This window comes from Aquarana catesbeiana, linkage group LG09 (genome assembly GCF_042186555.1).
Source record: "Aquarana catesbeiana isolate 2022-GZ linkage group LG09, ASM4218655v1, whole genome shotgun sequence".
Classification (NCBI taxonomy): domain Eukaryota; kingdom Metazoa; phylum Chordata; class Amphibia; order Anura; family Ranidae; genus Aquarana; species Aquarana catesbeiana.
The window spans coordinates 69,945,951-69,970,230 of NC_133332.1; the positions used below are offsets into that span (position 1 = coordinate 69,945,951).

The 24,280-nt window shown below is 43.3% G+C and overlaps 1 protein-coding gene across 3 annotated transcripts in view; it reads right to left on the reverse strand.

The window, feature by feature from the left end:
* LOC141107785 (calpain-1 catalytic subunit-like) overlaps positions 1–24,280 on the reverse strand; it is a 94,336-nt gene that overhangs the window by 12,249 nt on the left and 57,807 nt on the right. For all 3 annotated transcript variants that reach the window (XM_073598758.1, XM_073598757.1, XM_073598759.1), the window contains exons 16-17: positions 11,567–11,625; positions 5,185–5,253 (exon numbers count right to left, since the gene is read on the reverse strand). In XM_073598758.1, coding sequence (XP_073454859.1) covers positions 5,185–5,253; positions 11,567–11,625 — 128 coding nt within the window. The remainder of the gene's footprint in view (positions 1–5,184; positions 5,254–11,566; positions 11,626–24,280) is intronic.

A 24,280-nucleotide genomic window follows, 5' to 3' on the forward strand; every position in this document is an offset into this window, starting at 1 on the left:
CTCCCACTTCCGGGCTCACTTTGCTGCTGCAAACAGACAGAAGTTCACCCCCCCCCTCCTTCCCCGGCAGCCAGCCCATTCACAAAGCGCAACGCACTACATGCATGCACAGTAGGAAACAGGCTGTCCATTTCCCTTAGTCAAGATGGCGGGGCCAGCACCCGATAGGTGATTGAAAAATTGGCTCGGGTAAGGACACCGCTGGAATCCTGAACAGGTAAGTCAGGTAAGGTAATCTAATATTAAAAGTCAGCAGCTACAGTATTTGAAGCTGCGGACCTTAAATGTTTTGGGGGGGAGCCTGGAGCTCCTCTTTAAATCATAATGTCTTGTGATTTATGGATAGATACAGTTAGTTTCTTTACTTTCATAGATGCTATTATCCAAGGCATATTATACAGCACACTATAGCAGCCTTCTTTGACTAGATATCTGTCTTACATATGTTCACCTCCTAAATCCCGAACTACAACCAGTCAAAACCCGAGAATGAGATGATTGTCCCCTGATATAACCAATAAGGAAATGCATCTGTGGACTTAATGCAACCCTGAAAGACACCTCTATAGGCTGCAATGGGTCTATTGTGGTCCTGCATTTGAGCTTTTTGCTGTGAATTCTGCATTTGTACCTGCGCCTACAGGAATATTACCATACCTCCCAACATTTTGAGATGGGAATGAGGGACACCTACTAGCAAATGTATGTAGGCATAGAACATGCCCCCTGCCACACCCCCTTAAAGGAGAATTAACCCAAAAAAAAAGGTTAATTAAATCCAAAAGGGACTTTTTTTTACCACTACTATTCCTTTATATTGGCTTATAAAATTTACACTGCAGCAATTTATAATTTGGATGAGAGGTTTAGCACTGGGAAACACGTTTTGAAAGATAAAAATTGCATTTTATATACAACTATATGGATCAGACCAAAATGAGGGACAAATGAGGGTGAAAGAGGGACAGAGGGACATTGCTCCAAATCAGGGACAGTCCCTCGAAATCAGGGACAGTTGGGAGCTATGCATTAATATGTAGTGTAGTTTATTTACTAAAACTGGAAAGTGCCAAATCTGGTGCAGCTGTTCATGTTAGCCAATCAGCTTCTAACTTCAGTTTGTTCAAGTAAGCTTTGACAAAAAAAAAAAAACTGAAAGCTGACTGGTTTCTATGCAGAGCTGCACCAGATTTTGCACTCTCTGGTTTTAGTAAATCAACCCCAAAGAATGCATAAATCCCAATATAAATTCTCTTTTCTGCACACAAAAAACATGTGCACAAAACAACAATCCACTTCTCAATCTAATGCCCCGTACACACGGTCGGATTTTCCGACGGAAAATGTGTGATAGGACCTTGTTGTCGGAAATTCCAACCGTGTGTAGGCTCCATCACACATTTTCCATCGGATTTTCCGACACACAAAGTTTGAGAGCAGGCTATAAAATTTTCCGACAACAAAATCCGTTGTCAGAAATTCCGATCGTGTGTACACAAATCCGATGCACAAAGTGCCACGCATGCTCAGAATAAATAAAGAGATGAAAGCTATTGGCTACTGCCCCGTTTATAGTCCCGACGTACATGTTTTACGTCACTGCGTTCAGAATGATCGGATTTTCCGACAACTTTGTGTGAGCGTGTGTATGCAAGACAAGTTTGAGCCAACATCCGTCGGAAAAAATCCTAGGATTTTGTTGTCGGAATGTCCGATCAATGTCCGACCGTGTGTACGGGGCATAACAGTGCACTTCCTCCAAGGTGCTCTTTAATGTGTCCATAAACCATGACAATTCTCGCTCATGGAAATAGATTTAGCAAGTCCAATTGATCCGTTAAAGTGCTATTTGGCCTACTTATTCACTTAAGAAGTCAATTGGGGTCTATTTCCACAAAGGAAGTGTCATCGTTTGTCATGGTTTAGACAGAAAGAGCACCTTAGGGGACGTGCGCTGTTATATTGAGAAGCAGGATTTTTTTTTTGCACACATTTTGCACAAGGGGTTTTTTATGAGGATTTGTGTATTCTTTATATATTAACTGACACAATCTTTCTTGGTATTGAGAATGAAAATTTAAAATTATTGATATGTTATATTGTTTTTTGCATTTGTAACAGTCAAACAGTCAGTATTGATTTACATATTTTAGTTATTTATTGTGATTGTTACTATATGTTCTTTGCACCTAGGAAAAAAAAGGGGGGGGGGGGGGTATATAAGGGAGAGCTTATGTGTTTACTTTTGGTTACCATATAGTACATAATTTACAAAAATATAAATTTTCTGTGAGTAAAAATACATTTTTTTTTATTGCCATCAAATCTTTTAGGGACACAGGAGTTTAGTAATTCTTGGACATTTGTCTTATTCTGCTGCCTTCAAAAGGTTGGAACACTGGAAAACAAAAAAATGTTAAGCCAGACCCTGTATGGCACCACCTCCAGCCATTATGCTTAAAGTTTGTGAGCAAACAGTACTTAAAGTGATTTTAAAGTCTTGCTTTTTTTAGTTAAATATAACAAACATGTTATACTTACCTGCCTTGTGTAGCGGTTTTGCACAGAGCAGCCCGGATCCTCCTCTTCTTGGTGCTCCTGGCCCCCCCTCCTGCTGAGTGCCCCCACAGCAAGTAGCATGCCATGGGGGCACCCAAACCAAGCCACAGCTCCTTGTGTCCATTCAGACACAAAGCCATGGCCCGGCCTTGTCCCCCTTTCTCACCTCATTGGCTGACTGACGTTGATTGACAGCAGCGGGAGCCAATGGCGCCACGCTGCTTCCTCAGCCAATGAGGAGGGGGGTCCTGGGCAGCCAAGACACTCCTGCAACATTGCTGGATCTAGATGGGACTCAGGTAAGTATTAGAGGGGCTGAGGGGGGCTGCTGCACACAGAAGGCTTTTTATAGAATGCATTAAGATAAAAAACATTTTGCCTTTACAACCACTTTAAGGCCAGTAATACAGATGGGCAGGACCCATGTCCCTCAATAGACTTCAGTAAAAAAAAAAAAAAAATAGCGTACAAAATATCTTATTATCTTTATCATTAATTAAAGTGGATGTAAACCCAATGTCATCCTTTCTAAACTACTGCCATAGGGGTTATCTATAAGGATATACATGCCTCCTGCATGTATCTTCACCTGTCAAATGTCTCCCCTCTGTCTGTTATTAAACCCGAAAAACTGCAGATTCTGTGGGTGGGTCTGTTGTCTGGAGCTCGTGGGTGGAGTCGTGATGTCAGTAGACTCCCCGCCCACCTCTACACTCCCCTTGTCAATATGCATTTTCTCCTGTGTATTTCTTACACTGAACTTCTGCTATGATCTCTAACATCCAGTGAAAAGACAGGAAAGTAACCACATGACTTCAGCATGCCAAATCATGCTGAGGTGTGGAACAGCCAATCCTTGCAGAGCTGCTGAAGAAAGGAGTGGGGGAGGGAATTAAAAAATACTGCATGTCTTAGGCTAGTGCATGAGATATGTAAATCACCTGTCACTCACAGCAAGGGGGAGGATTTGACAAAGTTTTCTCAGTTTGTCAAGATTTATCTCACTGAACAATAAAAGAGGATTAATATCGTAAAATAAATGTGCTAACAGAGGGGAGGTGACTCCTGTGAAGTGAATAACCCAAGTTGGATCAAAAACAAACATATGCCTCTGATACCAAAATAAAAAAGGAAAAACCAAGTCCCATTATGTCTAAACTGAATAAACAGTCACTGGATGGTGTAAATCCCGGAGTCATATAAATGGGTATGCAGATCCATCCGTGGCAAGAACGTCATGGAAGGATTAACATCTACAACTTGACGGAAGGTAAATGTTCTTACCAGATCCGGTGGACTCTAGTGTCAGCGACATAGAGTCATCAGAGCTGTGTGCCACACATGGCAAATGTAAAGATGTCCAGGTGAATGAGACCTCACGGTGGATTCCAAGGATGTTCCTAAGGGCTTCCAAGTCCAATCATCAATTCGGGACAGGGACTTCCAAATCCGACCCCACTTCAGGAGCTCCAAAAAGTGCCCACTCGTACTGAAAGGTTATGTGGAGAAAAAATATTGCTTTTTATTTATAAAAAATCAATACAATAAAATGTGATCACTAAAAAGACAAGGGCAATATGAAGACAAGGGCAATATGAAGAGTGATAGAGCGGCTCTATCACTCTTCATATTGCCCTTGTCTTTTTAGTGATCACATTTTATTGTGTTGGTTTTTTATAAATAAAATACCACCCGTTTTTATCTGCACTATGTGGAAGCAATATTTTTTCTTCACATAACCTTTCAGTACGAGTGGGCACTCCACCTGGCTACATCTACCCACCAAGATTCCCATTTTGGAGCTCCTGAAGTGGCGTTGGATTTGGAAGTCCCTGTCCCGAATTGATGATTGGACTTGGAAGCCCTTAGGAACATCCTTGGAATCCACCGTGAGGTCTCATTCACCTGGACATCTTTACATTTGCCATGTGTGGCACACGGCTCTGATGACTCTATGTCGCTGACACTAGAGTCCACCGGATCTGGTAAGAACATTTACCTTCCGTCAAGTTGTAGATGTTTATTCTTCCATGACGTTCTTGCCACGGATGGATCTGCATACCCATTTATATGACTCCGGGATTTACACCATCCAGTGACTTTTTATTCAGTTTAGACATAATGGGACTTGGTTTTTCCTTTTTTATTTTGGTATCAGAAGCATATGTTTGTTTTTGATCCAACTTGGGTTATTCACTTTACAGGAGTCACCTCCCCTCTGTTAGCACATTTATATTACGATATTTATGCACTTCAGTTATGCGCTACATTTTTTCACTATTTTGTTTATTGTATATGTCATACCGTATGTAGCTGCTCCCCCTTTCCCTTTTTTGCCATTACAGTTAGCGCAGTGTTTTTTTTTACCACCAATAAAAGAGGATTGCTCAGAGATGGATTAACTCTGTGTGGCAAGACTGGGCTCAAATGTTAGGAAATCTTATACTCTACAGTATGATAAAAAAAAAAATTTCGGGTTTACATCCACTTTAATGAACACAGGAATTTAGCCATTCTTGGACATTCAGGATGCCCAAAAACCATGCAACTGAGGAGTTAGCAACAACCACTGAGAGATCCAGCACATAAGAAGATGCCATTCATATCAAAAAGTGAAATACAGACCGTTCCAGCTATGATTTTCTTCCAGAGTGTGTAAAACTGCTCCCAGTCCAGGGAACCCACAGTTGATATCTGTCTGGAGTCAAATAATCACAACACAAGCATGCAAGTATGATGAGATGCAAATGTACAATCAGTTCATGTAGTCCCAGAACATATGTTTTGTCATAAATAGCAGGATATTTAGTCATTCCTCAGTGGCTGAAAACAGGAGTTGAATGCTTTAAAAAGGAACTTTAACTTTGGAGCTTAAAAAAACAAATAAAAAAATAAATAAAAATCGCAGAATAAAAAACGAAATAATGCATAATTAGTTAAAACCTTAAATTTAGCTCTTTAACTATTTTTCTGTATATTTTACTTTTGTATAGTTTTACATGATATATAATTATTTAGGTAAAATTTAGTTTGCTTTACTAGAATGTAAATAAGTTCAAAATTCAGTTGTCATTGACATTAAAGTGTGCAATCTAATAGTGCACCATAATTACATGCAACAGTAAAGGCCTGCAAGTATGTACCATGTGAGACATTATTTGTGTGACACAAGTGCCCCTTATACTGAACTGCATAATGAACTGGTGGTGTTCTCTTATATGGTAATGATCTACAGTGGGAAGAAGGATTGATTTTGGCTAATGCCGCGTACACACGAGCGGACTTTACGGCAGACTTTGCCCGGCGGACGGGATTTCATCGGACAATTCGATTGTGTGTGGGCTTCAGCGGACTTTGTTTGCTCAAAAGTTGGACGGACTTAGATTTGAAACATGTTTTAAACCTATCCGTCGAACTCGAGTCCGGTCGAAAAGTCCGCTTGTCTGTATGCTAGTTCGACGGACAAAAAGCCACGCTAGGGCAGCTATTGGCTTCTGGCTATGGACTTCCTTATTTTAGTCCGGTCGTACGTCATCACGTACGAATTCGACAGACTTTGGTGGATTGTGTGTAGGCAAGTCTGTTCATTCAGAAAGTCCGTTGTAAAGTACGTTGAAAAGTCCGCCAGGCAAAGTCTGCCGTAAAGTCCGACCGTGTGTACGCGGCATAAACTAGATGTTAGGCACTTACTCTTCAATCCTACACCACCTAGCTTTGGTGGCTCCCAAAAATCATCTAAATAATCACAGCCTGTATATTATCCAGCTCCAGGAATTTGATTTCTGCTACAGAGGTTCACCTGACCCATAACTTTTTTTTCTGTATAATGAAGTTCATTAGCTCCAGAAGTGTAGGACTTTGGTGGAAGCTGAATTCTCCCCTCCCTAGCTATTCAATACATGGGATGGTAGGAGGAACTTGTCATCTTTACAAAGGAGAACCCCTTTAGAAAACACATATAGTGGTATGGGAGGTACATTGCTGACATCTTGTTCATGGAAGGGAGAGAAGCTTTGTGGATCATCTGAACAACAATAACCTGAATAACCTGAACCTGTGTCTCTCATAGGAGTGGAACTATGATACAATTACTTTTTTAGATATGACAGTCTCGGAAAACACAGAAACTGGTTAGGTATCAACATACACTTTTTTGGAAAATGTGTGCAGGTAATTTTACATTGCTAGCCATTAGCTGTCATTCTTTGCACACCATGAAGGCTAGGGGAGAAATGTAAACATGCTAAGAGAAACTGGGACATTTTACAGCCTCTCCTGAACAATTTAAGTTGACAGATAGTAACTGAAGTTTAAAAACTGTACATGAAGCCTTAAAGAAGAAGTCCAGCCTGGGATCATTTGGCTGAGCTTCTCCTATGGGTCACAGGAGTGCAATTCATTTTGCACTCCTGTGACCCATTTTCAGCAGTGTTCTGAAGTCCGCTCTCTGCTGATGTCTCCAAGATCAGTACAGGCACCGCGTCATCCCGACTCTGGGAGTCTGGATCCGCCAGGTGCCTGGACTGATGGCTGTCTCAGCCTCTCAGCGAGCCGCTGAGATGGCCGCTCCCTGCCCCTCCACAGCTCAGCTCTCCAGTGAGTGTGAAGGAGCAGAGTGGAGAGCTGCTGATTGACAGGCAGCAGCTCTCCGCTCGGGGAGGTGAGAGAACTGAGCCATCAGGGAGGTGTGAGAACTGAGCCATCGGCGATGTTCAGTGGCTCCGTTCTCAGTGAAGAGGCGGCGGGGGGCAGATGCAGCATCGGACTGATGCTGCATCCACCTAGGTAAGTATGATTGTAGGATAAAAAAATCTCATACTTCTCTTTTAAGCCTTGTATAAAGAGGAATCCAAGACAGTAGAGAGGAGATTGCAAAAAGAGACCTTGGACCTTGGTCAATTCAATGAGGTAAAAACAGCCAGCAACAGAACGAGAATTTTCTTCCTAAGAAGAGGTAACAAAGTATCCAATATCTAATTCCCCTGTAAACAAACAAATTACTTTTGTAACTACTTTCTCTATTGAATATAATTAATAAATATCTGTCAGAAATCTGTGATTTCTTAACAGATGGGTGCTGTTTTTCCAGTAGGAGGATGCCGGCCTTGGGATCACTCCTGTCATCAAGATATAACAAGTCAAATATAGAGTTTAAAAGGGCATGGTTGTCGGTCAGTGTGTTTAAAAAAGCTGTAGATACTGTAGGGTACACATAAAGTCCCATTTAAAAACACCCACAGTTATCAGAGAAAAAATATTTTTAAACAATATACTAATTGTAACACATGTAATGTGGTGATGTGAATGTTATCTCATGTGCAGAATGCTCTCTTCATTAGGTTGGTTGCACTACCGGACCTTTAAACTGATTGTAAAGTCTCGTATTTTTTTCCTATAAAAATAAAAAAAACATAATATACTTACCTGCTCTGTTACAGTGGATTTGCACAGAGCAGCCCGGATCCTCCTCTTCTCGGGTCCCTCCTCTGTGACCTGGGCCCCTCCCTCCTGGTCGGTGCCCCAACAGCAAGCAGCTTGCTATGGGGCACCCGAGCCAAGTCCCAGCTCCCTGTGTCCATTCAGACACAGAGCCCCGACCCGGCTCCGCCCCCTCTCTTCCCTGATTGGCTAGCTGACTTTGATTGATAGCAGGAGCCAATGGCGCCGCTGCTGTGTCTCAGCCAATCAGGAAGGAGAATCTCGGACGGCTGAGACAATCATGGACATTACTGGACAGAGATGGACCTCAGGTAAGTGTTAGGGGGGCTGCTGCACACAGAAGGCTTTTCATCTTAATGCATAAAATGCATTAAGATTAAAAAAAAACTTCTGCCTTTACAATCCCTTTAAGGATAAGTGTAGGTGAGCACTTTTGCAATGGGATGAATCCTAAAAGTTAAACATCCCTCCAATGTTTCTAAACATGTCATGAATGGGACCTGAGCTGTATCCTTTTTTGTGGAATGCAGAAGTTGTATTTGTCAGATGGGGCAGTGATTTACACCGAAGACTCCTGGAACAGGTGTGGTGGATATTTAAGCTGCGTTCCAGGATAACTTCTGGGCTGAATCACCGCTGGGATGTCAGCCTTCATCTAAAATAATGTGAAAATGCATTATTCATTAATTATTGTTACTCATAGAATTATTTTTAATGAGGTATACGAATGTTGTTGTATATACAGTAGGAGTAGTAAATACCATGTGTGGACTTTTATGATGTTTTTCTATGTAAGTTGTATTTTGTTCTTATGTTCGATCAGGGCTGCTGTTAGAGATCATGGGGCCCCGTGCAGCCTGACAGCCCCCTCAAAAAAAAAACAAAAAAATCAAAACGATATTTTCACTAAACATACACTAAAATCATTATTAGTGGACACAAACTTACAAAATGCCTGCTAAATCTAAAAGATAAAATTTTATAAGTTAAATTTATTAAATAAAGCTCTCTGTGTGAATGAGGTCTTGGGGCTCATTCACATAAGTGCTGTGTCCTGTGCAGTGTGAAGACAGAGGCTCCTGTTCATTCATAAACTGAAGCATAGTAAACACCGTTTACTATGCTCAAGTTATTAATGGACACAGGGGTGATTGGTACAAATAACCTACTGTGTCCATTCAGAAAGGAAAGAGGAGGCTGGTAAATTACATATTTACCAGCCCCTTCCACCGCTCTCCATTCCCCTGTGTACCTCCAACAGCCAGCAGGTGGGCAGCATGCAGAGGAGGGGGCATCCTTTGGATATGAATGCCAACCCAATTTACATACACATGCGATTTACATAAAAATAGAGTGTAATTTACATATGAATGCCGACCCTATTTATACGCAAATGCCGGTGTCTTGCCGAGAATGTTCCCTCGACGGATAAGTTCCCCCCCTGCACTGCGCAGGCGCAGCGCCTGCGCAGTACGGACTACTGTCAGCCGCCAGAGATAGCCGAAGCTCAAATGCTTCAATCAGCTGTACACGGCGCCTGCGCCCTGGGTCCAGGTTCCTTCCCCACCATCCAAGTGGACCTAGAGGGGGAATCTAAAAGAGCCGAGCGAATCGAGGCCGTGCCCGAAGCGTGGCGAGCGAAGCGAGCCCTTAAGGGGCCCTCTTACAGGTGCCGTGTGCAGCTGATTTTCAGCTATTCCACTTCGGCTATTTCCACCGGATCCTACTGCGCAGGCGCAGCGCCTGCGCAGTAGAGGGGGGAACTTAGCCGCCGAGCTGAACTTTCTCGGCAGAACACCGGCACGAAGAGTGTGTGTGTCTCTCCCTCCTACAGCTGAAAGCTGGCAAGAGGGAGAGGGGGAAAAACTGGCTTTCAGTTGCTGCAGAGAGCCGCACAGGGGATCGTTCCTGTAATTAACCCCTGCTCCGCCACACTGAACCCCCTCCCTGTCGGGGCCCTCCTGTGTGTCGGAACCCCTACACGAGGATGGTGGTACCCCCCTATCGGTGGCCCTGTGTTTGATTGTAATATAGCACAGGTGGTAGTTTTTATTCCTCCCCATGTTGGACTAGAGGTTGAGTCTATTTAATTGTGACACTTGGAGTCTGACAGACAGCTGTGCTTAAGGCCTCACTGGCCAAAATGTGTTGATGGTTTTGTTATGACCAGATTTTAGCTGACTATTATTAAATATACAAAAAAGGATATGCAACCAGGTGCCAGCTTCTTTTCTTATTAATATATTTACTGATGGCTTGGATAAGCTTCAGCTGTGCACCAGTGTTCTCTGCCAATTATACTGGATATTAGAGGTGGAGCATTCTTGATTTCTGTGATGCATACTATACTGACATCTCTGATCTGTGCCCTGCCCCTCTCCCACATCCCATAAACCACCAAGAGGACCTGAGTGGCCAATAATGGCTCCATCATTGGTTTGTGAGTAAGCATGGGTTGTGACATAGCTCCAATATCAGAAAAGTTGAGGCATGAATATGGTGCACACCCATGGGGGAGCTTCCCTGTCACACAGGAGAAAAGTTATTTTAGACTGGAGGTACTTGTAGGCGCACTGTTGTGCCAGAAATTATGGAGTACTGTTAGTATGCTGTGTATGCATGATGGTTTCATTCTCTGACCTCTACATCAATGCTAAGTCCTGCAGTGATATATGCGTCGGACAATGGAACTACAGTGCACAGCAGGGGTCACGAGCATCTGACACTCCTGGAAGTGTCCAATGCTGAAGAGAGTGTTATGCAGCATACACACGGGCGGACTTTTCGACCGGACTGGTCCGACGGTCTATGCGACGGACTTTCGGCGGACTTTCCCAACGAACGGACTTGAGTACACACGATCACACCAAAGTCCGACGGATTCATACGTGATGACGTACGGCCGGACTAAAATAAGGAAGTTCATAGCCAGTAGCCAATAGCTGCCTTAGCGTCGGTTTTTGTCCGTCGGACTAGCACACAGACGAGCGGACTTTTTGACCAGACTCGAGTCCGTTGGAAAGATTTGAAAGATGTTTCAAATCTAAAGTCCGTCAGATTTTTGACCGAAAAAGTCAGCTGCAGGTCCGAGGAGCCCCACACACGGTCGGATTGTCCGCCGGATTCGGTCCGTCGGACCAGTCCGGTCGAAAGGTCCGCCCGTGTGTACGCGGCATTAGAGGTTGCAGTGTTGGAATTCAGGAGAGGTAAGAGACACAGGCCACGAAAAAGGTGAGTATACTATGTCTTCCCTTGCAGGGACCTTTCCTTAGCCTTTTTTTTTTTTTTTTAGAGTTAGAATATTTGTCAGGTTTTTATTGTAGTCTGTGTCTCCAGTGCGGAGACATGCTTTCACAACATATTTGGGAGATAGGTGGTCATTAGGACTAGGGAACACAGACACTGATAACGAACTGACAGAGGTTCTAAACTTTCTTCACTCTATTCAAAAGCAAAAAAAAAAACATTTTGTGGCTGGAGTAAATAACAAATATATATTCAAAATAGAAAAAAATACAGAAAACAAGCATTTAAAAGTAAAAAAAAAAGGAGTTTTGGAATAGGATACATCCTGGGATGCCAGCAAACAGCGACAGGTCTCTGGAGGGAAACTCGGCACAAGAGGAACTGTAGAGATATAACAGAAAGCTATTATGTACTCGTAACCATTCAAATGTCCTTCATGTGTGACAAAGTATACTCTGCAGACACCTCAGTTTCACTGTATTAGAATATAGAAACTCACACATAAAACTTTATTGGCGTGAATGCTTATTCTGCACTATTTGGTATTCCCTACATTACATAATTATTACTAATGGTGCCTGAATTTCATGTTCATTCCAAAGAAAGACCATCAGATGCAGCTGTAACTGTTTGATGCCTGACATCAAAGAATATAAAAAAAAAATTGTACTCCAAGAATATGGAAGGTTTTAAATACATGTTAGTTATTTTTTGCCATCTGTGTAACTATGGGGGATGGCCCTTCACTTTCCCTCTTCTTGTAGCCTCAATAGGAAGTGAGGAAAATTTTCTTTTAGACAGTTGTCTCCTAGACAGTAGTCACCAGAGAATTTCCTTTCTATTTCTTTTTTGGTTACAACTCAAAATTTTGCATTCACCCTCACTTTCAGTTCTACATGACAATGGTCACCTGGACAAATAGTTTGAGTAAATCTGCCTAACGAGGACACAGACAGCAATAAAGTCCTAATAAGGGTTTCAACCACTCACCGTTCTAGACAAAATTGAAAAAACAAGTTTTGCCTTTAGATACATTTTAATTCCAACTTCACTGTGAGGCAGAGGATACAGAGGAAATTTCTGAAGAGGTTTTAGGCTGGGGAGAACATGGCTACTATATATTGAAAGGCTGGCAGGCACAGTAACAATCAGATGTGATTATCAAGATGTATCCAAAGACCACCAACTTTGGCTGACTCTCTTTGCATCATATTTTTCAGGTTTAAGTTGACTTGCACAAACTAACATTCATAAGCAAGATACTGTATAAGGCAAGACATACTACATGTAAAGTCACTGCAGCTGCACAGAGCCAATCATTGGCATCATAATATACGGTAAGTTTGTGTGGACGGTAGTGGGATCTTATGCTGCGTACAGGCGATCGGACATTCCGACAACAAAATCCTGGATTTATTTCCGAAGGATGTTGGCTCAAACTTGTCTTGCATACACACGGTCACACAAATGTTGTCGGAAATTCCTAACGTCAAGAACGCGGTGACGTACAACACGTACGGCGACCCGAGAAAAATAAGGTTTAATAGCCAGTGTGGCTCTTCTGCTTGATTCCGAGCATGCATGGAATTTTGTGCGTCAGAATTGTGTATACACGCTCGGAATTTCCGACAACGAGTTTTGTTGTTGGAAAATTTGAGAACCAGCTCTCAAACATTTGTTGTCGGAAATTGCAACAGCAAATGTCCGATGGAGCATACACACGGTTGGATTTTCCGACAACAAACTCACATCGAACATTTGTTGTAGAAAATTCTGACCGTGTGCACGTGGCATAACAGTTTCCTTGTAGTTGGGCCACCTATATTGTAGGTCTGCTACTGTGCAGATTTTACCTGCCTCAAGTGATGGTATTTACTAAAGGTGGGAAGGAGATATCTTTTAATAACAGACCACTGTTCTATTTTAAAAACATTTAAAGTGTTAATAAACCCCAAAACAAAAATACATGATATTGCACCCTACCAATAATTAGATGTGGTGGCTGCATCAGTTTTAATTTCTTTGGCTTTTTTCCCTCTATTTTCATTTGGTGATCTGGCCAGTAACACTCCTGTATTAGTGAGACACAACTCTGGAGAAATTAGCATAGGAGGCACAGTAGACAGCAGCATTATCAGCCTTGGGGTAGGGGAATGTTAAATGTATTAGTATGTAGGCAGGTGCAGTCTAATTTCTCCATTGCAGATGGCGCTCAACTGCAGTGGTATTGCGGGGGGGGGGGGGGGGGACATGGTTCCTCTATGGTTTTCTGGGTCACTGCGCTTTTCGGTTGGATACTGCCTCCCCATGTGACTCTGGTGGCCATCATGGGTCAGGCAGAGTCTATTTAAGACCCTGGCTCCTGTGCTTGGTGCACATTTTGTGTGTGGGTAATGTAGGGTCAGGTCCCCTGTCTGTCAGGGCCAGTATTACCAGTATGGAGAAGTTCCAGATGAATAGGCAGAGAACAGGGACACGCTAATCTTCCTGGGAACCTTCCCATTTTGACACTGACCAGCCAAGCCACATTCCATCCCTCGAGACAGATGCAGTCAGTGTATCCGAAACCTGCTGCTACACTGTTCGCTGCAACATAATGCGAGTTTGCCCAGTCGGGTTGATTTCCCGCCGGGTAGTTGTACTGGTTTGAACTACATTTACAATACAGTTCTGTTACTGCATCTTTGAGTGTTTACTGCCGCCACACCACGCTGCACATCACCATAAGCAGATTTAAAAACACTAACAAATTGAAGCCAAAATCCAGCTCACTTTTTATAAGCAGTTACATAAAACAGTTTTTTCCCTTTTGAGATAAAGGTTTTGCATGAATAAATAAAAAGCTGATCATTTTAATCACTCCTGCCAGTGTTAAATGGTTTGTCCCATCCATTTAAATTGATACATTCTGCTGGAGAGCTTGTGCTTTAAAAAAAACATCAGAGTTGCTGGCTGGATCACCAAATGAAAATAGAATGGAATAAAGAAACCCAACTAAAGGGTAACTAATGCAGCCATGACATCTAATTGGTAAGCTGCAATATAATAAATGTTTGGCTTTGGGTTTAATACTGCTTTAAATAAAAAATGAAATATTCAAGGTGAGATTTTCTAACAGCTAACAGGTTGGAAAGAGTGAAAGGTTTCAAAAAAAGGAAACAAGCATGATAAGCTGCAGCTTATTATATTAAAGTGAACTTCAGTCATTTTTTAATCTTTCCATCTATTAAATCGTCTGCCCTCGTTGTTTTAACTTTGGATAGTAAAACGTTTTTTTTCTGCCTGTAAATACCTTATACAACCCACTTCCTGTTTCTTGTCTGTTCATTAGCCTAGGGTTATGACATCATGCACAGCTCTCACTCTTGTGAGAGTTTGCCAGGAAGGGAGGGGGGATGAGTCATAAGAGGGCCAATGAGAGCTGCAGAGCTGAAGGTTTGTTTGTGTAAATCTACAGGCAGCAGCTTCAGCTGCCCACAGTTATAATGGTTGAAGCCAGACTTAGTGTAGGGAGATTTCTGCAGCATATTTGGCAAGTACAGAATCACAGTATATATAAAATAATATGCAAAGTGGTTGGAGGGAAGCTGCAGAATGGCAAAGATGTTTTTATTACAAATTATGTACGCAGACTGCAGTTCCTCTTTAAGTACTATTCTTACTTTACTCGGGACTATTAGTACTTTATCTGACAGAAGTGCAAATAGAACACAATCTATTCTTTTTCATTGGCGATGCAGAATTGTTTGTTCTTGGCGGCTATAGCTTCAGGAATTGGAATTCTTTTCCTCAACTGAGCTATAAATACAGCTTATTTGCATACAAAGATCAGTCCGGAGCACCTGGAGACTCCATGATGAGAACAGCAAGGTTCCTAAGAAATTAATCTCCCGAATGCTTTGATCTTTGTCGCAAAGAGGGAGATTTACTAATACTGGAGTACACAGAATCTGGAGCAGCTGTGCATAGTAACCAATCAGCTTTTAACTTCAGCTTGTTCAATAAAGTTTGACAATAGAAAAAAGGAAGCTGATTGGATATAATGCACAGCTGCACCAGATTCTGAGTGCACCAGTTTTAGTAAATCCTCCCCAAAATGTGACTGATAGAAATATAGTATAGTCACAGCATATGGGGGCGTGGCCTGGACAGGCATGTGAGTAGCTGCTTTCTCAGAGAGCTCCCGCAGTTTACCCTGAATTGATCCTGTTCCCAGCATAACAGCGATGTCTAACGGAAATAGGGCGACTCCAGAACCTAGTGAGACCCCGCTGTGCCACCCGGACTGAACGAATCCATGATGGTATTGAGGGGAAAGAGCAAGGAAGATGTGCAGCACCCGGAGCTCCAAAATGGCGCTGCCGCGGGGGCTCCAGCAGCGCGGAGAGCGTGGCACCGATAAAACAAAAGAAACTGTGAGTAAACCTCCCAAGACCCCTGAGAATACTAGCGGCGAACCCCCCCCCCCCCAAAGACATCCGTTATTATGCCCAGAAGCTAGCGGGGTCCCTGAATATTACTGACCCGGCCGAGGAGGGGGGGAGCCTGAGGGGGAACTCATTGCAGGAGGGAATATGGAGGAAGGAGTTCCAGAGTGCATAGATGCAAACCTCATGGAAGCACAGTCAGAAGAGCTGGAAGAGGGCAGTGAGGATGAGGAGTCTGCGCAGCCTACATTAGCTGAGATCCTGAGAGCTGTTAATAAATGTACTGCCTCAGTTAATACTTTGCAAGAACACTTTGGTGGTCTGAAGGAGGAAGTGTCTTTGATAAGACAGGATATGCAAAAGATCATAGAAAGAACCACTGCTGATGAAAGCAGGGTCAGTGACAGAGGACAAGCTTCCCCCTCTGATAAGAGACTCACAACATAACACCAGGATGGTTGCAGCTGTAGATCAACATGCTGATGACCTTGAAAACAGAATAAGACGAAATAATGTACGAATTGTGGGTCTCTCTGAGAAAATGGATGGTAGAGACCCCACTGATTTTGTGGAAAGATGGCTGCTGGAGGTGTTTGGGAAGGAGGCATTTACATCACTATATGCAGTAGAGAGAACTCACAGAGTTCCCCTGCAGCCCCATCCCCCGGGGCATCCCCCTCGTCCCATCCTGGCACGAATGCTGCATTACAGATATAGAGAGATCATCCTGCGTCTGGCCAGGGAAAGGCAAAATGTGCAGTATAACGGGGCACGTATTCCTTTTATCCTGACTTTTCCTCTGAAGGGCCCATTTCAGTGAGGTCAAGAAAAGGCTACAGAAATTATAGGCGCCTTATTCTATGCTCTATCCAGCGAGGCTCCACATCACTGCGAGAGGCAAAAACCATTTCTTTGAAAAGGCAGCGGATGCATCTGCTTGGTTGGATAAATGAGAATCCTTTTCGTCAGGCCAGGAGACCGGAGGCTGAAGAGGATTGACCTGCTCCAGGCCTTCAGGTGGCACCGACTCACATGTGCCAGGGCAGTACTCTTTCTTCTACATTGCTGTGCAACAGATATATGATGTGCTGGGAACAAGAGTTGATTTGTTGCTCTCTATCTCCCTACGGAGAGCATGTGCAAAGCAAATTCCTACCCCGTGATTAATGTGTCACGAATTGTCTAATGTGGCTCCCCTGCTGGTGGTTGTAATGCCTGCGGGAGACAAGACCTGTTGTCCTATTAACTTACCTGCTGTTCAATCCTTCATTGCAAGTCTTCTCCTATGTGCTTTTGGGATCGCGGCAGAGACCAGGGCATTACACCGTCTGATTGCGGTCACACCTAAGGCCGCAACTCAACGGATTGTACACATAGAGTTTAGAGTGCCATTGCACTCAGTGGTTCAGTTTGTTTGGAACTATTTATGCAGTGCAAAACAAGGGTTGTAGTGACTGGATGGTTCTCGGTACAATACGGCACCTCATCCCAATAGGTTTAGAGTTGAGATTTGCAGAGAATAGGGGATTATTGCCGTGCCAAAAGAAAACTAATGTGCATAAGTAAAAAAATCCGCCGGGGATCACTGGACACCCATGCCTATGCCAGCATACATTATGGATGCCTCTTGAGCTGTTTAAAGCACATCCATGACAAGCATATAGCTTAATATATCCCCTTATCACTCTGAAACTTTTTTTGGATCATTCCGTCCATTCCCTGCTATTATTCGATTGTCATTTTTGAAGACATCATTTCAGTCTATTGGGTGTCCTGTCTCCATTTTTCTTTTCCTCGAGTATTATATATATATATATATTGTCCTCTTATCTGCCCCTTGCAGTCTTTTATTGTGCCCTGATATCCTGGAGTTGCTCCGGGATCCCTCCACGTCTGCCCCCGGTGACCTGCAGAATTTACAGTAGCGATACAGGTACAACCAACTGTCCCTGAGGAAGCCGCTTCAGGCGAAACATGTAGGACTCTCGATTACCTGTTTACAAGATTGGCCACCACGCTTCTAGGCTAAGTCTTGTAATTTTTGCTACAAAGTGTTGTGTTTTTATAATTCCCCAATTTGGTGCACACCTTTAAAATGTAACATTGTACCAACTTTTTTAACTTTGTTAATAAAGGATTGTATTTTTTTACTTATGCACTTTAGTTTTCTTTTGGCACCGCAATAATCCCCTATTCTCTGCAAATCTCAACTCTATTCATGCAGTGCAATACAGAGATCACAAAACTTAAGCACTTGGACATTATGTTTATTTTGCCACGTGCCCGGGCCCTTGTGGGCCCCCCTACATTGGGCTTGGGGAGGGGGGACAGGATCTGGAATAATGTGGAACGTGCCATATTTTAAGGGTTCTGATATGTATCTGGGTGACCCCCTCAAGCACACAATGGTTTCCACATTCCACATGAGTAAATATCTCCCTGCTATCTGTGCATTACAGGAGACCCACCTCACCCCTGACTCCCTGTCTTGCCTCAGATTCAGGTGGGTGGGCAAGGCCTATCACTCCACTCACACCTCCTTTTCCAGAGGGGTGAGTGTGGGGATACATGGCTCACTAGACTACCAGGAACTGGATAGTGTGGTGGACACAGAGGGAAGATATGTCATTTTACATTCCTGCCTGTTTAATTTAAAATGTACACTTGCCTTTGTATACATCCCACCTCCGTATAGTCATCAGGTCCTGCAGGCAGTGCTGGTATTTCAGTTGGGTCTTCCGGAAGTACCTCTGTATATCTTGGGTGATTTTAACTGTTACTTGGACCCCCAATTAGAAAAAACACCCCCAGGTTGCGTCAGGGAGAAGTGTAGGTCGAGGAGGTGGGCTGGTTGGATGTGTGGAGAAGAAGGAACCCTGGGAAGTGCCAATTCTCATGCTTTTCAAAATCACATATGTCTTTGTCATGCATTGACCTATGCCTCTGTTCGGATACATCGGTGGCAGATATAAACTATGCACTAAGGGGGATTTCAGATCACTCTCCACTGATTTTTGGCCTGGAGGTCTGTCCCCATCGACACTACTTAGAGCCCCTTGAAAGCTAAATGCATTCTGGCTTAATCTCCTACCATCCCAAGCCCAGATAGCACAGAAAATTACTGAATTTTGGTGTGATCAGGCGGGGTACCCAGATGTGGGGGTGGCATGGGAAACATTCAAGGCCTTTCTTCGGGGGCTGTTTATTAGAGAAGTAAATGCATTCAAAAGGGCTTCAAATGCACAAAGGGAAGGGGTGGAGCGATTGGTGCATGAACTGGAGATCGAACTTGTCTCTAACCCCACTGAGGATCGTAGGGATGCATGGCTGTTTGCGCAAGATGCACTGAGCCGGCTCACCTCCTCGGCGGCAGAGCGGAGACGCTTGTTCAGCAGACTTGCCTTTTATGAGGAGGGTGAACATACTGGTCGCCTTTTAGCTAAAATTTCCCATTCTCAACAGACATCACCATCCATTGGTGCCCTAAGGGCATCTGATGGAAAGGTGACCAATTCCCCAGATAATTTTATGACAGTTCTCACTTCATATTATTCTGACTTATACTGTTCTCAGCAGAACTACACTAACGATTCCCTACATGCATATCTTGAAGGGGTAGAGCTACCTACTCTGTTAGACATGGCTAGACAACAACTTGATGCTCCTCTGATGCTAGAGGAGCTACAGAAAGTGATTGGAATGTTCCCCAACTCCAAGGCGCCGGGGTAAGATGGGATCACAGCTGAGGTGTATAAGCAATATGGTGAACAGCTATTGCCTAGACTGTTGGGGGTATTTAATGCTGCCAAAACAACCGGGTGCCTTCCTCCCTCTATGATTAAAGCCATTATAGTCCTACTACTGAAACCTAGCAAGGACCCCTTAGACCCAGGCTTGTATAGGCCAATATCCCTTCTGCAATCAGATGTGTAAATACTGGCTAAAGTGCTAGCCCTAAGACCAGAGGTGGCTCTCTAATTAGGCAAATTAGGCGGTCGCCTAAGGCCTCACCCTCTCAGGGGCCTCGCGGCCAACTAGTTTGCCTAAAGAGCTGCCTCTGCTATCCTACTATCCTAAGAGACCGCACTGACACCAGCACTGAGAGAGACCGCACTGACACCAGCACTGAGAGAGACCACACTGACACCAGCACTGAAAGAGACAGAGCACTGACACCAGCACTGAGAGAGACAGAGCACTGACACCAGCACTGAGAGAGACAACACTGACACCAGCACTGAGAGAGACAGCACTGATACCAGCACTAGCAGAGTGTACACTGACACCAGCACAGAGAGACAGAGCACTGACGCCAGCACTGAGAGAGAGAGGTTAATGACATCAGCGCCGAGACAGAGCACACTGCACTGAGATAGAGTGCCCTGACACCAGTACTGAGAGCATGCCAGCACTGACACCAGCTTTGAAATAGGGGACACTGACACCAGTACTATATCCATTTCTTTTTCATTGCTTGAATTATTTTTTACCTTATGGACGTGAGTGGGGCCTCATGTCTAAGTTATGCCTAAGGCCTCACAAAGCCTAGAGCCGCCTCTGCCTAAGACTGAACAAGGTTATATCGTCCATAATTCATTCGGATCAAGCGTGGTTCATGCCTCAGAAATCTACAGCCACAAATTTACGCAGGTTATTTGTCAATCTAAAATCCATTTACGATAATATGGGGGACAGGGCATTACTCTCTCTTGATGCCCACAAGGCCTTTGACAGTATTGAATGGTCCTATTTATGGGCCACCCTGCATAAATTTGGGTTTGGGTCAGACTATTCAGCCTGAGTACAACTATGATATAGTTCTCTGAAGGCAGCCATTAGAGAGTCAGGGAGGGTATCCCAGTACTCTAGCTTATTTAGGAGCACTAGACAGGGATGCCCCTTGTCGCCTCTACTGTTCGCTCTAGCCACAGAACCGTTGGCTGCCCATATTCGCGCTAATGCTGAAATCAGGGGCTTTCAGTACGGAGAGCTCCATGAAAAATGTATGCTTTATGCAGACGACACCATGCTCCTTTTGGGAGACATGTTGACGTCCCTGAAGAAGGCTATGGAGGTTGTCCGGACGTTAGCCGCTATTTAGGTTTAGTGATTAACTGGACCAAGTCCTCTCTCATGCTATTAGATAAAAAAATCGGGACCGCGGGTGACAAATCTACTAGACATGCCTGTTTCCACGGAGTTCAGGTATCTGGGCATACAGGTTACACCTAACCCTCTAGAACATATCACTTTAAATCTGTCCCCTCTATTGAATAGCTGCAGGGATCTGGTAAAAGTGTGGTCTAGATTGAAACTATCCACGGTGCGTAGGATAAACTTGATCAAAATGATCTTGATGCCACAGCTCCAATATATACTCCACAACTCCCCCATGGTTGTCCCACTAAAGCAATTTTGAGTTATTAACTCCATTTTTAGGTCCCTTATTTGGCTAAACTCAACAGAAAGGGTAACATTGGAACAGTTGCAGTGTCCTAAGGAGGCAGGTGGGATGGCACTTCCAAATCCATGCTTGTACTATCTGGCTTCCAAACTCCAAGAATAGCTAGGGTTCTGAGCCCTCCTAGTGCTCCAGTGCTGAACTTGGTGGACCCTATGGTGCACCTTCTCCAGTTCCCAACGGGGTGTTGTAAAGCCAAAGCTTTACAACAAGTAGAGGGTTTCACCAGCTTTAGCCCTATTTGGGAAACAAGCGATACTTGGAGTTGGAGAAATTACAATATGGCACGAGATGGCAACAATACGGGATTACACATATGACAAAAATATTTAGAGAAGGTAAACTTAGCTCGTTCCCTGCTTTGCAGTCGGAATTTGAACTCCCTGCCTCCATGCAGTTCTATTATTTCCAACTCCAACACATGGTTAAGGCACAAATGGACAGTGATGTGTGGACTCACAGCCCCACGCCCATTTTCAATTACATGAGGGAAATAACCTCATATAAAGGTTTTATTTTGTGCAGCTACTCTATACTGCTCAACAAATTCCTACCTGGCAGCACCACAGGGATCATATCCAAGTGGGAGAGGGATATAGGAGCCTTTGAAGAGGACCAATGAGAAGAGGCTCTCTCGGCAGTTCCTCTATGCTCCCTAAATGTGGCCCAAAGGTTGTCCCAGTTATATATACTCCTGCCAATCCATTACACGCCAGCTAGACTGGTGAGAATGGGTGTGCGAGATGATCCTTCCTGTGCAAGATGCATGAGGGACCACGGAAAACTGATCTACATGCTATGGAGGTATCTACTGAAAGGATGTGCTGGAAACTATTAAACATGCATTTCAGGTCCAACTTACTGGACACCCTAAACTGTGCTTACTGGGAATTATAGACAATGCCCCTAAAGAGGAACCCTCTAGATTAGCGATAACTAGGGCTCTCTTCCAGGCTTGGAAACTAATTTTGAGACACTGGAAATCAGAAGAACCACCCATGGTGAAGGAGTGGCTGAATCAAATGGGCGACACTGTTAGGCTGGAAAAATACATTTATCAACACAGGGGGAGTGGGAAAAAATTTGTCAAAATTTGGGCGCCATGGCTGGATGTTCCTGGTTTAGCTCCGGTTGATCTAATTATGGATCGTCTACTACTCTAGAGGGGAGGTGATAGGCAGTGGAGGGAGTGTGGCACCCGGGATATCCATTCCTCATAGAAGTCCTCTGTTAGAATGTTTTTTGTCCGATCCAAGAAGTATGCTGATGTACTGAGTAGAAATTATTTGTTGCTACATACCAAAGGTTTGAAGGTTTATGTCTAATATGTACAAGATTTTGTATACTGTACTACTTATTATCATCTATTGTTCTTTCAATAAAATTCTATTTGATTTTCAATAAAATTCTATTTGATTTAAAAAAAAGTCACAGCATACCTCTCCAGCCTATAACTGAAATAGGTCTGTGCTGGGAGGGTGTGGCATTAGGTGCTCTACCAATCCCGTTCACCCTATAGTGGTGAATGGCATATTCTAGGCTATTCCAGGTATATATTACCAAGGTCAAAGTAAATAAAATATCTAATGTATGTCAAAATATCATATGCAGAGTTTTAAATGCCAAAAGATTTGGAAATTATTGCATCATTTACCCATGTCATCCAACATGTGCAATGCCAAATGGCTGAACAATAAAAGGATCACGTCTTAGATTCTGCAGTTCTGTGAAATCCTCCATGGGGTTGATTTACTAAAACCGGAGAGTGCAAAATCTGATACAGCTCTACATAGAAACCAATGAGCGTCCAGGTTTTTTGTCAAAGGTTATTGAACAATCTGAAGTTAGAAGCTGATTGGCTACTATTCACAGCTGCATCTGATTTAGCACTCTTCAGTTTTAGTAAATCAGCCCCATGTGTCTTCTTTTTGGACTAATAGTCAATACAATCACACGGTAACGTTCACCTTGAATTCTTTCCCATCAGCCTATAGAGCAGGCACTGGCTTGTAAGTCTGATTAAAATTGTCAGCTAGTGTGGGGCAATTCATTACAAAGAAAGATTCGGGGCAGTTATATTATGTGAATTTAAAAACTGATTCTCAGACTTAACCTCCCTGGTGGTATGATTATTTTGGATTTTAGGTGTTGAAAGTGGTACAATTATTTTGCATGGAAATTTGGCGTTTTATATTGTAGGTCTGTAATTCTTAACAAAAACACACTTATATCTGTTCACCAAGAGTCTAGTAGATATCCCGGGTATGATGAAGTTTGAAACACAAAAACATAAATTATAATATAATAAATAAATATAAATAATTTTAAAAATATATATATAATAATAATAAAATACATTTCCCCACGATTCACTATCGCTCAATTCTGCAAGTGTTCTAATTTATTATTGCTGTTTTCTAGCTGGTCTAAAGCCACTTTTGACGTAAAGGGACACTTTTTGGTTGCTATGGAAAATCTCCAGTTTCCAGGCAGAAAGAACAGTATATATCATATAAAACTACATGCAGGGCACTGGACAAAGCACTGGGGACAAAAGGGATGTGAAATAATTTCATACAGTACCGTAATAATTTCATACAGTACCGTAATCTGTAATTACGGTACTGTATGTGTTATGATTTTTACGTTTCTTTAAATTTGCCGCCAGGCTCCGCCCCCGTACGTCGCTCGCAGGGAACGGAGCCTGGCACAGAGAGGCTTCGGAGGAGACAGAGCCCGCAGACAGCACAGGGGGACATCGCATGATCCTGGGGACAAGGTAAGTACAGCGCACCAGGATCCTGAGATGTAATCCCGAGTGGCTCTGGGTTACCGCTAATGGTGCTGAAATTTAACCCCAAGCCACACTCGGGAAAACCGTCAGGGAGGTTAAAGCAGAAGTAAACCCATAGATTTAACCGTTCCAAAAAACACGTGCCAGGAATGTAAGGTCTCGTTCATACCATGGTGCTGAGCCTCAGTTTTTCTGCACGAGTTCTGCAAGGGCACAAAAAAACAATGGCTCTCTATGTTCACCATGCTGATTTTTTCTGCGCAGGAATCTGCAACATTTATGTAGTTTTCTGCATGGGAAAAAAACTGACCTGACATCAACATTGGTGTGAATAGGGCACATAACTGATGCGCA